This window comes from Anticarsia gemmatalis, chromosome 7 (genome assembly GCF_050436995.1).
Source record: "Anticarsia gemmatalis isolate Benzon Research Colony breed Stoneville strain chromosome 7, ilAntGemm2 primary, whole genome shotgun sequence".
Lineage (NCBI taxonomy): Eukaryota > Metazoa > Arthropoda > Insecta > Lepidoptera > Erebidae > Anticarsia > Anticarsia gemmatalis.
In genome coordinates this window covers 4,518,391-4,532,768 of record NC_134751.1, presented here as the reverse complement: position 1 = coordinate 4,532,768, position 14,378 = coordinate 4,518,391, and the positions used below count along the sequence as shown (strand labels likewise).

At 33.8% G+C, this 14,378-nt stretch overlaps 2 protein-coding genes across 2 annotated transcripts; both read left to right on the top strand.

The window, feature by feature from the left end:
• Positions 1 to 5,285: 5,285 nt before the first annotated feature.
• On the top strand, positions 5,286 to 11,415 carry LOC142974322 (carboxypeptidase Q-like). Its single transcript, XM_076116572.1, has 3 exons — positions 5,286 to 5,571; positions 7,778 to 7,907; positions 10,260 to 11,415. Exons 1-3 carry the CDS (start codon positions 5,372 to 5,374, stop codon positions 11,349 to 11,351), a joined length of 1,422 nt encoding a protein of 473 aa, XP_075972687.1. The 5' UTR covers positions 5,286 to 5,371; the 3' UTR covers positions 11,352 to 11,415.
• A 192-nt stretch (positions 11,416 to 11,607) lies between these two features.
• LOC142974321 (carboxypeptidase Q-like) lies at positions 11,608 to 13,747 on the top strand. Its single transcript, XM_076116571.1, has 3 exons — positions 11,608 to 12,004; positions 12,129 to 12,258; positions 12,534 to 13,747. The coding sequence occupies exons 1-3, from the start codon at positions 11,805 to 11,807 to the stop codon at positions 13,623 to 13,625; spliced, it is 1,422 nt and encodes a 473-aa protein (XP_075972686.1). The 5' UTR covers positions 11,608 to 11,804; the 3' UTR covers positions 13,626 to 13,747.
• Positions 13,748 to 14,378: the final 631 nt, after the last annotated feature.

The window sequence follows — 14,378 nt, the reverse complement described above, 5'->3', positions numbered from 1 at the left end:
TGAATTTGAAATAACACTCAACCACATTGTGAGGTTGGACCAAGAAGTATTCAATATTTTACTATTTATATCTTTCCCAATATTATAAATGCGAAAACCTGGCTCTACGTATATCTGTTGTGCTTTCACAACGAATATATTGAACCTAAGCAAAGATAAATAATCTGAGAAAAAACAACATGACCATCAACAACCGGCTAGTTATAGAGAAATTTTGTGTGAAAATCTGATCAGCTCCACTAGCGGGCTCTGTAGGAACTATTTTAGCAGCATATTTTAAATGTCAAACTTTCGATACTTGACAGTACCGACTGTAGAGAATTGCGCTACTGTTGTTTGTAATAGATTCTGAAATCATATACGATGACAGTTGAAGTCTCATGTTAAAATTGACTACTTTTTTCAATATCAATATTCATTTTCCCAAATTGCACGCAAGCAAAATCGCGGTTCCCTTAGTTATTTCATAACCTCGAATTTTCTCGAAAAATCGAAATCCCTTGAGGTTACAAAACTTTGTTTTAAAGTTTATACGCCTTCATTCCACCCTATACTGTGAACGTAAAACTTATCTACAGCAAAACATTTTGTAAGGATTATTTTTCTCGGAATAAGAACTTTGTTTGCAGCTAATGAGGCTTGTATCTCTAAAGTTTTGAGATAAGTGGCCGTCTTGTTGAGTTTTATAAAAGTTGTGTTTAAGTTTTTATGAAGTGTTGTGTTATCTGTGTTTTTCAAGCTGCAAAGATGTGCTAAATTATGCTGTAGAAGTAAAAGGTGGCCGTCTTAGCTTTGGTTTATTGGAAAGTCTAATTCAGGTCTGCTCGTCTGACGGACATAGTAGAAACTATTTTTTCAGTGCGTTTCTATCGTCAAACTTTCGACTGTATACCGTATTAATAATTCTAAAAAGACTTTTACAAACATAGAATGACGGACACAAAGTACGACCTGACCCAAAACAACGACAAATGCGAACAAATAATATAATAAAAATGGGCACCACAAACTCACGATATACTCGCAGCGACCCGACTATAGAACTAGTTCGTAATTATAACAATGTCATATGCAGATGCAAGTGGTCCGGTGGAACATAATAGCCTATCTATTTGCATCTGTAGTATGTCATGTAGAATGTACGTATGTTTAAGCCCGATCAAGTTGTAAGAAGTGGTATGAACTGCTGTTTGCTGCTAGATTAATATAATAATAATAATGTCCTCCTAGCCGATATACGGCTACGGCGGTCAGTTTCATTGAAACTGGCCATCTGTGCAGGACTTTGTTTATAGTGTCCAAGTGTGTGCACAATACACAGATACACTCTCTATTCCATCACTCTCGTAGTCTGGTGAGACGGATAATCGACACGACCAGTGAGAGGTCAGGCGCAGGACCGACGGCTTTACGTGCTCTCCGAGGCACGGAGGTCTTCGACCTCAACTTCCCAACTCCGGGCAAACTCTAAGAAATTCTTAACAGAAAATCTCAGAAAAGGCTTTTTGGCCCGACCCAGGATTCGAATTAAAATAATTTAAACAACAAATAATACAAACAGATTAATATAAACACGTAACATACATGTATTGTATACATAAGGTCACGCCTGTTATAATCAAAAGTTTATGAAATGCACCTTTTTTACGCCATTTATATTGTCAGTTCCATGTTATAGAGGACTAGTCTAATGACATGTACCGGGCACGATACTAATCTTCGGGCTAGTATAAAGCCTTTTGACAACAAATTAGAAAAATATTTGTGTTCATTATTTTCCAATATTTGACTGACATACTCATTAGGAGAACTTGTCAGTCTGAGTGAATCTCTTTTCTAATAAAATATGCAATTTTTCCCATTTTTTTCACCTAAAAATAAAATTACATTACGTATACATCAATTGTAGAGCCTATTTCAAAAGGTTCATTCATTTTATCAATTGAATGGCCTGTCAAATATTGATACCTTTTATTTGTAAACAAAAGTTTTTGCATTCATCAATCAATTGAAACGAGCGTATCATCAATTGTGTTGTTAAGTTTTATTTATTGAGGCTTTTCTGACTGACTAATATAGAATGCGAGTAATTTTTATTGCTGACTAAATTTCTGTTGGCAGAATATAATTATTTTAGTTTATGAACGTACATAATACCGAGCTATGAGATTGATGAGTTTAAAATTAAGTGAAGGTAAGTGGTAGATGGGAATTATTTTTTAATTCTTAGAAATAGTTTGAGATGGATTAATTTATTTAAAAAAATGTAATCAAGGGGAAATTTGCAGAAACTATATTATATACCATCAATATACAATATTAAACTCTACTGTTACTGAGCGACTGACTGATGAACAAGGCACAGCCGATATTACTGAGCGTTGAAAGTTGTAATTTGGTATGAAGATTCCTTAGGACATGTAGAGGAGCACTGAGAGAGGATTTTTGGAAATTCCACCGCGAAGGAGGTAAAATTTCACGAGGGCAAAGCTGCAGGCGGAAAGCTAGTATTATACATAGTTAACTTTTGATATAGTCATGACTCGTGTCATACCGCCAAAAATTCATAAATAAACAAATAGGAAGAGTACTGGTAATTAGTTTTCTAAATAAAAACAACATAACATATTATTAAAACTTGATTAACCTGTTAAAATGGCTAAAACCATTTGGCGATTAAAAAGAGAGGCCAGGAGTTTCTTTCCAGCTCTTCTCATTGGCCCTACCTTCCGAACTAGAGGTAAATTCACTCTCTGTATCAATGACTATCATAAGTGTCAACATTTGACCTAAATGAATAAATGAATCATTTTTTTTATATTATTTCTTAATAATATAAAAGGGTTTTTAGGTCGAATATCAAATGTCCTTGCCTACTCCAAGTTGAAGTACAGTCAATAAACGATTAAATACACGGGCAACAATATCAATTAGTTAAGTCGAGTGTTTGTGAGAGCTCGTGTGATTACACGCATGATTTATTACCCTTAATTAGACGTGTACAAATATACACTTTGTATAAGAATATGTTTGTATAAGAAAGCTGACTTACTGATTTATTAGGTTATAATTATACAAGATTTTGAGCGTGAGTTTGTCTGTGTTGAAAGATTCTTCGGTTTAAAAAGTATATTTTGTTTTAATATAGGTTTTAAGCTACGTGTGTACCAAATTTTATAAATATCTATTAAGTAGTTTTTGAGTGAAAGAGTGATAAACATACATCTATCTTAAGGAATTTTCGCACCCAGAAAAATATATATTTAGTTTCTGTAAATTACTATGCACATTGTAGGAACTTGAACCCACCGATGAGTAAGTAGGAACAAAGTCACGTGGTTAGGCTAGTCTTTGAAAATATTTTTACTTGTGGTTAATATTCATGTTATACGATTATAATGAAGAATAGCTTTGTGAGACCGTTAAAAGTCGTGTAATTGGATTGATTTTCTGCAACAAACTTATTATGATGGTAATTGGCTGTTGAAGTATTAAAGTCACAAAACGATATTATGTAAAACCATAAGATTTCTCATTTTAATAAAATATGTATATGGAAAAATAATAAAAAGGCACTTTTTAGTTGTGTTACTAATTTAAAACAATTAGGTTCAAATCACAGCTTATAATTAGGTAAAGAAGGTATTGGATTTTCGACAACATGCGTGAGATTAAAACAATTAGGGCCGATTTCACAGCTTTAAATATTATGTTGCGAAGATATTAGATTTTCGACAACTTGCGTGAGAAGCGAATGCTTACAGCACTCGCATTTCTCAAACAAAAGAACATTATAATATTGATTGCAACAATCATAAAATCCTGGCCTTCATATAACAATTATCCCTCAGTATCGCAACTCAAACTCGCAATTACTATCGTGTTACTACCCACTAGTACAGTACAATCCAAAAGTGAATCGCTATTCATCTGAGCGTAAATTGTGCGGACATGTACGTACAGTTCTGTAGTACAATGAGCAATTGGATTTGATTGCGGCGACGGATGGCCGCTATTCATATTTCATAGTGCATGCTTGAAATGAAACTAAGGATGTATGCTCACTAGTCAAAAATTATGTTTTCAAATTTTACCTTTGTCAATCGCGGTAGGTATGGAGGAGCTTGTGATTTTGTATATGTTACTGTAAAAGCCCGAAACTGTGGTAAATCCTAAGATCTTCCGGTAAAACCTAAGATTTACCAACTCTCAATGGTAAAAGTCCGAACAAGCCGGAGTTTAAAAACTATGTTACGATTTATAAAAAACTCCTTCTTTATAACTATGTTACGGTATACAATAATTATACCGTGACATAGTTATGAAGAAGGAGTTTTTTTAACTCCTTTCGTGCACACAGTTCGGGCTTTTACAGTAATAACATATACAACACGATACTTATTTCAGAAACTAAATATTTGCGTCATTTTCACGACGGTAGCGAAACGGCAAAGCCATATTTTACACTTATATAATAGGTATGTATTATTATGTAGAATTTATGAAGTGAGAGTCGTTAAAGTTAGGCCGTGTAGATTCAGAAGCTTGGCTCTACATAAGATCTTATTTCTTTTTCACAGGCCAAATCTTATGTGGTCATCTCGGCAACATTTTAGATGAAATGTTTTGTTGAGATATTATTGTTTAAAACAATGACATCAACGCATTTCGAGTTAGACATATTTTCCTCCTAAAAGGTTAATTTATTCTACGTCTGCGTCTCGTATATATTAACTCTATTCATAGTAATTTGTGCGTACCAACTATTACTAAATATCTATTCGTCATGTCGTTTGTGTTATTAAAATGCACATAATTAGGCATATTTAAATTCTTATCAGTAACATATTAGCATTAATACTTTGACATATAGGTTTATGGCGCTATTGATAGCGTATCCTATGATCGGATACTGTTGATTATAAGAGCTAGGGTTCTATTCCCGGGTTGTATCATTTCTAATTTATATTACAACAATCATCGATAGTATAGCCAGGAGTTTGGTAAAGTGACTGGTAACTGGCAATATTCAGCATTCAGTATTCTGAGAAACTAGCCCTTAGGCAATTTAATTGAGTTAAAAAAAACGTAACATTCGTAAGTACATACACATGATATTTTAATAAAATAATCTATGATTTTTTCTTCATCCAAAAAATGGTTCACTTCCAACGGGAAATATACACTATAACTACCAAATAAACATTGAAATTCATCACACTTTTATTAATACTTACCCTTATATTAGTAGGCGTCGCATTATAATACATAAATATACAGCACAAAGTACAAGCGACCTCACTCGACCATTTATTTCATCAACTCTAACGTATTTACTTCTAGTCGTTGTTGGTATACAGACGTTTGTACAATGCCTTTAAAATTTACGGCATTGTATATAATCGTTGTTTTAATAGTGAGATTGAAATGTATGCAGGATAAAAATTATTCAGAAGAACATTTATGTGATGTGGGGCCTTTGGCTGAAGAAATTGTTTCATATAGAGATGTGGTTCAGAGTATAATAGAGTATACGGTGAGTGGACCGTTCAAAGGGAAGACTTATGAAGAGTGAGTATTGTCAGAATATCCTGCTAGTGCCTGATTCGATTGACTTTGTGGGTTCCGGTCTTTTCGTTTGATTGATTTTGTTTTTCAAGGTTTTGTTGTTGGTTAGTGCAAGTAGATGGTCAGTTTTAATTTTCTTATACCTGTTTTATTTATAGCGTTTTTTAGTTCCATAAAGAACATATTATTATGATGAGCGTTTGACATTTTATGTATTTTTTTTTTGTGAAAATCAATTCCGTCAAATTACGCCCATAAAGTTTCCATAAAACAATGTCTGGATATCAGTAAAGTTAGTCTAGCCGTGGTTGCTAAATTACCTATTGATATTCCCATATGCATGGGGCAAATTGGAGCAGCCTAATAACATTAACTAACACGGGAATCGAACCTGAGACTCATGACTGGCATTCGCAAACTCTGCTAATGTTTATGTATTTTTATTATGTTAATGACATACATTTTTGTATATCTATTGAATGTAAATTATACATGGATACATTTTTGTATAATTTAGTAGTGGGCATTTATAATTAATTACTAACGATGATTCATAATGACTTACATAATATTATATCCGTGTGTAAATTTGTCTCTTACTTTAGATAGGCATTTGTATATTATTATTGACAACAAATTAATACAATGTTTATAAAAACTGGTTTTACACATGTTTAACCATTTAGGTGTAATGTATACATTTTCTTATAAGCTATGCTACCTTGAAGGTGAAGATTTGTTAAGCGGACAACGAAAGATACGTTAAATCATGAGGTCTTAAGTTTGATTCCCGTATCGTGTAATTTGGAGTAAAAATTTTCTTATTTTCTATGCGTTACGTTTCGTTGTAAGGTTTTACGCTGATTTACGCTGACCTCTATTCTTTTGGCCAAGGTTAATAATAATATGATTATATTTAAAAATGTCTGCCTACGCCTTTTTGCTTAACAGGTCTGATGTAAAATGATAATATATCAATTTGTACTACACATAAACAAATACTAAGTGTGATAAATTATGACATTTTGCGCTCATTATTGATTTTCTACCATTTATCAATTTACTAGCTGACCCGCGCAACTTCGCTTGCGTCCAATAAGAGAGAATGGGTGAAATTTTTCCCCTTTTTTGTAACATTAATACTGGTACTCTGCTCCTTTTGGTCGTAGCGTGATGATATATAGCCTATGTCTTTTCTCGGGTATCAAAATATCTCCATACCAAATTTCAGGCAAATTGGTTCAGTAGTTTAGGCGTGATTGTGTAGCAGACAGACAGACAGACAGAGTTATTTTCGCATTTATAATATTAAGTATGGATGAGGCATGTGCACATTGTGCGTTGTCATGCAGGAAATCATAGTTAATATGTTATTATCATTCATTTTAATATAATGTCTTCCTATTTCTTGGTTGGCCTTGCTTTATGGGTAACTTAACTTCTGTGTGCCATTAATACGACATGTAGTAAGTTTTATCTAAATGTTATTTAATTTCTATTCGTGTACCGTAATTTGTCAAATACTATAAGTCTTCAATAAGTATAAAAAGTAATCTTCTTCTTCTTCTTCTATCGTGTCAACAACTCACCATGGTATTGCCTAAACAATTGTTGACCAGAACCTGGCAACCTCAACTGCTTTATCCGTCGCCAAGTTAAGGTCCTCAATTGTGCAGGTTGTGGGACAGAGAGGGCATTGGAGCAGATGTGCCATGGTTTGTGATGGGGCACCACAATCACAGCTACCTTGATTGGTTAAACCCCACTTGCGCATAGTATCTCGACAACGGCCCGTCTGAGCTCGCAATCGGTTAAGGGACTTCCAGACAGGCCATTGTCGGTCGTGTCCAGGCGGAAGGTGCTCGGCTGGCTGTATAAAGTCAGATGGAGGTGGATGCCTTTCACGCCAGAGCTTCAGCCTTGTTTCCCTTGGGTGGGAGTTCATGGGTTGTTTTATTTAGAAATAATTATTACTAAATGGTGTTTTTAAAGTTTTTAGAACATTATTTGTTTCTGGATTATCAGACTATACATTCTAATTTTTCACCAGCATCAAACAGCGTTTTCCTCTGATTTTAATTGAAAAACAATGATCAAACAATTTTCCTTGAGGAATCCCTAAATTGAGTTGTATTAATATTAACTAATTATAATATTAATGCATCTTACTCTCAAATAATATTTAAAAGAAATTCGTTTACACTTCCAGATTGGCAAAATTCGTGGATAAGTTTGGTGCCCGCATAACAGGAAGCGAAGTACTTGAACAATCCATCGATTATATGATAGAACTAGCTCGAGAAGAGTCTCTTAATGACGTGTTCACAGAAGATGTCGAGGTACTTTATGCATATTTAGATAAAATTATATTATCGAAGATCTTTATCAATAAACTTCGTCTTTTTAGATAAATTTGACTACGCATCTATTTAAAATGACTTGTGAATAATAATATGTACTCACCCAACTAGCACACAAGCTGCTTATACAGTCGTTATACAGCCTGATAGTTGCATAAGAGTCGTTCAAATGCTGTACAATTCTCTATAAGTTGTATACTAGCTATTTAAAAAACCCTTTAACAGCTAGGCGGGACAGTAGCCGTTTAGTAGGAAACTAATGACTTATAGTGATATATGAGCATGTAATTGCATCGCTAGACAGCCTAGGGAAGTATAACTGAGTTAATGGAATCTTCTATAACACCGTAAACTGTATAAGGGGACTTTAGGAGATAAAGGAGTTTAAACGGAGTTATGCGTTGCGCTTATAGCGCTCAAGAGCGTAAATAAGCTTTTTGTAATGCCTTAGGTTCTATAACAGATTTTTTTAGGGCTAGTGTATTACTCATCTATAAAAGAGTTGCGTAGGTCTTTAATAGCGCCTTGAGCGTTATATCAGATATTTATATGGCTTCTGTACGGCAAATAGATGTATAAGGTATCATTCGAAACATTTTTACAGCCATGGGGATTACAGAATTATGTTAAGCACCTAAAGCGCTATAACCGAGTAATATACCTTTATACTAAAGCTTAAAATTATTATCATAATATATTTACATAGGTGCAGTGGTGGTTCAGTCTGTCAACTGTTTTTAAAGAAAAAATAAAATAAAATAAAATAAAATAAAATAAAATAAAATAAAATAAAATAAAATAAAATAAAATAAAATAAAATAAAATAAAATAAATAAAATAAAATAAAATAAAATAAAATAAAATAAAATAAAATAAAATAAAATAAAATAAAATAAAATAAAATAAAATAAAATAAAATAAAATAAAATAAAATAAAATAAAATAAAATAAAATAAAATAAAATAAAATAAAATAAAATAAAATAAAATAAAATAAAATAAAATAAAATAAAATAAAATAAAATAAAATAAAATAAAATAAAATAAAATAAAATAAAATAAAATAAAATAAAATAAAATAAAATAAAATAAAATAAAATAAAATAAAATAAAATAAAATAAAATAAAATAAAATAAAATAAAATAAAATAAAATAAAATAAAAAAGATTTTCAAACTATTTTAATATTCAACGACTGACCCCTAAAAGTACGAGTAAAATGCTGGTGTGCGACCAAAACAGTTATATTGAAGCACTCCTATGCCACAACTGCAAAACCTTGAGGTCTACAACAGCAAACACTAGAGCCTTTGTACAGCTTAAGGCGCTAGAGCAGATGTAACCAACTCTGAGAGCTGCTTGATCGAGACGCCATTATAGCATTTGGTAAACATATTTTTTGAGGTTATTACGATCTTTTGAAGATCATATAAATCTATAGCCTGGTAACGTTAACATAATTAAAATCATTTTTTATTACCTATAACCCTAATTAAATTATCTGTAACCCTCAAAGTCTTATTTATGTTCAAAATACAATTTCCAAATCCACATATCTATATAATTTTTGCACTTAAAACTGAATATTTTGAGGGCGCATGAAAATATTGACGATAATATACATATATATTGACAGCAAACTTGAACTCGCACTTTCATATCACGTACACAAAGAAATAAAAGCGATAGACTACTTGTTATTTTAATAATCCAATCCGTAAAAAATAAAATGTCTCCTCATTTGTCACTGATGATTCATTTTAAAAAAATATATTTAGTTTACACCATAATAAACCGACTATATTACTAATTTAGAGCGTTAGCATTTATAACCGTTACACAGTAGCGCTAAAATAAGGTAAAGGTGGTATAATCGCGCTGCAAGAGCTTTTTCAAAGGCTCGTGGCGCTAACCACCTCTGTACAACAGCTGGTAAGCGCCACGAAGCTGCGAAAAAGCTCTTGTAGCGCGATTATACCACCTTCATCTTATTTTAGCGCTCCTGTATTACTACTATACTACGTACTATTATAATTACTATTTACGACCACTGTAGATCCAATGTCGAGCTATAAGCTGGACAGTATGGGCCTATTTGACGCTACAAGAGCTCTGTAGCCGCTTATAGAACCACTATACTTCTTACTAAGGAGCCTAAGGCGTTATAAAAATCCTTTAACCGGCCATTGTACAGCTTGTTATAGCGCTTGTGTGCTAGTTGGGCAAAGAACGTAATCTGAGCAAACTTAGTAGACGAGTAATAGCAAAAGACGAGCAATCATGATTGTTGTCAAACATAAGGTTTAAATATTATAATGATGTTGCTTTTCAGGTCCCACATTGGGTACGTGGTGAGGAAAAAATAACAATGCTCAAACCAAGAGTAAAAAATATTGCCGTTTTAGGTCTAGGCCCTTCCGTCCCCACTCCTCCTGGAGGAATCACAGCTGAAGTAGTTGTCATATCTAACTTTACTATGTTGGACGACACTCCCGACGAACATATAAGGGGTAAAATTGTTCTATACACTCCTACGTATACAACTTATGGTGAAACAGTTAAATATAGGACGCAAGGAGCAACTAAAGCATCAGCAAAAGGCGCTATAGCATCTTTAGTTAAATCCATCACACCTTTCTCTATATACAGTCCTCATACTGGCTATCAAAAGTACGGAGAAAATGTAACAAAAATTCCAACAGCAGCGATAACTTTAGAAGATGCAGATCTTATTAAAAGAATAAACGATAGAGGTGAAAAAGTTGAACTGCACATCGAAATGAGTTCAACGTTTGATAAGAAAACATCTAGAAATACGATCATTGATATTAAAGGTTCGGAACATCCTGAAAAATTGGTAATAGTGTCAGGCCATATTGATAGTTGGGATGTTGGTGAAGGCGCAATGGATGACGGTGGTGGTCTTTTAATAAGCTTGGCTGCTCCAGTTATTCTCAAAAGACTGAATTTAACACCAAAAAGAACCGTGAGGTCTATATTTTGGACTGCTGAGGAATTAGGATTGGTTGGCGCTCAAGCGTATGAGAAAGCCCATCGGAATGAAAGTGATAATATAGACTTTATTATGGAGTCAGATGAAGGAACTTTTAGACCTCGTGGATTAACTGTAGGTGGGACACAAGAAGCTCGCTGTATAGTAGCAGAAGTACTAAAACTGTTTAATTCGATAAATTGTTCTACTTTAGTAGAAACAGATAGTCCTGGCTCAGATATAACAGTATTTACTAAAAATGGTATACCGGGCGCTGGACTTTTAAATGATAATGAGAGATATTTTTGGTTCCATCACAGTGAAGGAGATACAATTAATGTAGAAAACCCTGAAGATCTCGATCTAGGAGCCGCATTTTGGGCAGCGGTTGCTTATGTGATAGCTGACATGTCGGCCGATATCCCTCGATAGATTACTTTTTGTTGTTGTAAAATGGCTATATTTTATTGAATAAATCTTTGTTGTTTAAGCAATATCTAGATAGTTATTTATTTATATTGCTTCGTTGTTACGAAACTCCCGATAATATTATTAAAACAAAAGTAATATTCTCATATCAAATAATAGCCATTTCAAAATAATTTGTATTGACGATTAATACGCCTCAATAAGATTACTTGAACCGAAAACACACTATCAAGTGTATCGAAATTGAAATTTCACTCACGATTTGATAAGATATGGACGTAATCCACACAAAATACACTCTCAAGTCCCTTGAGTATTAAATGTCTATCAAATATATGAGAAAACGTATAGACGTTTCAGACAGTTGGCTATCACTGTCGATAAGATAGATGCGGTACAAAAGAGCTGATCTCTTTATCGAAACATCTCAATATCTCAAAGACATTGGGAGAGAAAATGTTTTTCTTACGTATTGTATCGGTTACCCTTTTTATTATCGTCGCGAGTGAAGCTAAGGCCTTGAACAAAAATTCAAATACATGCTCAGAAATATTGGGAAATGAATTGATCGAAGAGATTCGATCTTACGAAAATGTTAAAAATCAAATTTTGGAGTACGTTTTGAACGGTGATTTCAAACGCAAAACATACGATGAGTGAGTTACAATTCTAATATTTTAATATAAAAATACGTGCCTCAAGAGGAAAGCGTTAATAAGTTTTGTGCTGTTATTTGTATTAAAATCTGTTTTAAATTTAAATACTAATTTATTATTTCAGATTGGCAAAGTTTGTTGATAAATTCGGAGCGCGGCCGTCCGGGACGGAGGTTCTGGAAAAGTCTATCGATTATATGATAGAGCTGTCTCGTGAAGAAGGATTAAACGACATTATTACTGAGGATGTTGTGGTGAGTTTATAATCTATTTTACAAATAATATACAGTGACATATTGCAATGATTCAAAATGTTTCAGAAATGTTTTGAAAGTAGGCCATGAGATAATTTAATCTACGATTGAGAATTGAACTAGTTCTTGAGTTAAAGTGTTAGTTAGTCAATGTAACAAACCTTTTTTATTAATATCTTTACAAGTTGTTTTAGAAGGTCTTATATCAAGTTGCTATGCTAACTTTGCGTGTTATTATTTTTAGAAACTTTAATAATCATTGTTGTTAATTTTAGGTTCCTCATTGGGAGAGAGGGGAAGAAAGATTAACAATGCTTGAACCAAGAATTAAAAACATCGAGATCCTCGGTCTGGGCCGTAGCGTCAGCACACCTCCTGAAGGTATCACAGCCGAAGTAGTGGTCTTTAACAATTTTGACATACTAGAAGAAGCTGCTGAAGATCTAGTCAAAGGTAAAATTGTTTTATACGACCCTATCTTCACTACCTACGGTGAAACAGTAAAAATGAGGACGCAGGGTGCAGCTAAAGCAGCCGCTAAGGGCGCTGTTGCTTCACTTGTACGATCCATTGCCCCGTTCTCGATTAATACACCTCATACAGGCTCCCAGTACTACAGCGATGACGTAGAAAAGATCCCCACAGGAGCTATTAGTCTAGAAGATGCTGATCTAATTAGAAGAATGTACGACAGAGGTGAGAAAGTAATTCTAAACATTCAAATGTCTTCGACATACGATACACAGATGTCCAGAAATACGCTAATCGATTTAAAAGGTTCTGAAGATCCCGAGAAACTGGTTATAGTTTCTGGTCATATTGATAGCTGGGATGTGGGACAGGGCGCTATGGATGACGGTGGTGGTTTATTCATTAGTTGGGCCGCTCCGGTAATTCTAAAACGACTGAATTTAATACCAAGAAGAACGGTAAGAGCTATTTTTTGGACTGCTGAAGAACTTGGTCTAGTTGGAGCCTATGCGTATGAGGAAGCTCATAAAGATGAACTGGATAAAATCAACTTTATTATGGAATCAGATGAAGGTACGTTCGCTCCACTCGGTCTAGCTGTTGGTGGTAATGAAAAAACCCGTTGCATTGTTGGAGAAGTACTGAAATTGTTTGAATCTATAAATGCTTCGACGTTGGTTGAATCCGACAGTCCCGGATCAGATATTGCTATATTCACTGGAAATGGAATCCCTGGTGCTAGTCTTCACAATGATAATGAGAAGTACTTCTGGTTCCATCATACTGAAGGAGATACGATGAATGTGGAGGATCCTGATGAACTGGACCTTGGGGCCGCGTTCTGGACCGCCGTTGCATACATCATTGCTGATCTTTCTATAGATATTCCACGATAAATAGATAATTAGCTACTTTCACTCCTAGAGTACTATTACGTTAAAAATAAATTGTACTAAATGCAAAAGTAACGTTTAAATTGCTTTATTTATTAAACCACAAGCATTAAAAATGCAAAGCAGAAATGACGATTTATTTCCACATGAGCTAATATTACCTTCCTGTTTTGCATAATGCATGCCAGTGTTTGCGTCACGTGACTTCCGTATAATTTGAACAGGTAAGCTTCACGAATACTAATGCCTCGCTTCTCTAGCCATTACCCTATTTACTGAAAGACTAAGTGGATCATAATAAAATTATGTGCTCGGAATATTTCCAATATATTTGGAAATGTTCTAACCAATATTTCTAGGAGTCTTCTTAAATCAATAAGCGTGAATCTTTTATCTACGGTTCGTTTTCTTTTAGGATCGAGCTCTGAGCGGTAAACGGAATAGGGTATATTATAAAGATATTTTCTATACTCAGCGAGCGAAGAATTTTCTTTGGCAAAGCGATCCACCTTTCGATAAAGGTCTTAAATTATGTTATCGTGTCTCAGCCGTTGTAATAAAAATAAAACAAGTAAGCTTTCCGACACAATGTCTCGTGGAGCACGTAGGCTAAAATTGATTTTTGTGCTGATGTATTTTCTTGTTTATGTATTCGGCTCGATAGGCTGTAATACTTTGTTATTTTCTCGCGAAATTAAATTGTCACTTTCGGAAAGATGGAGACTTACTTAAAGAAACAATTTTATTGTTTTACTT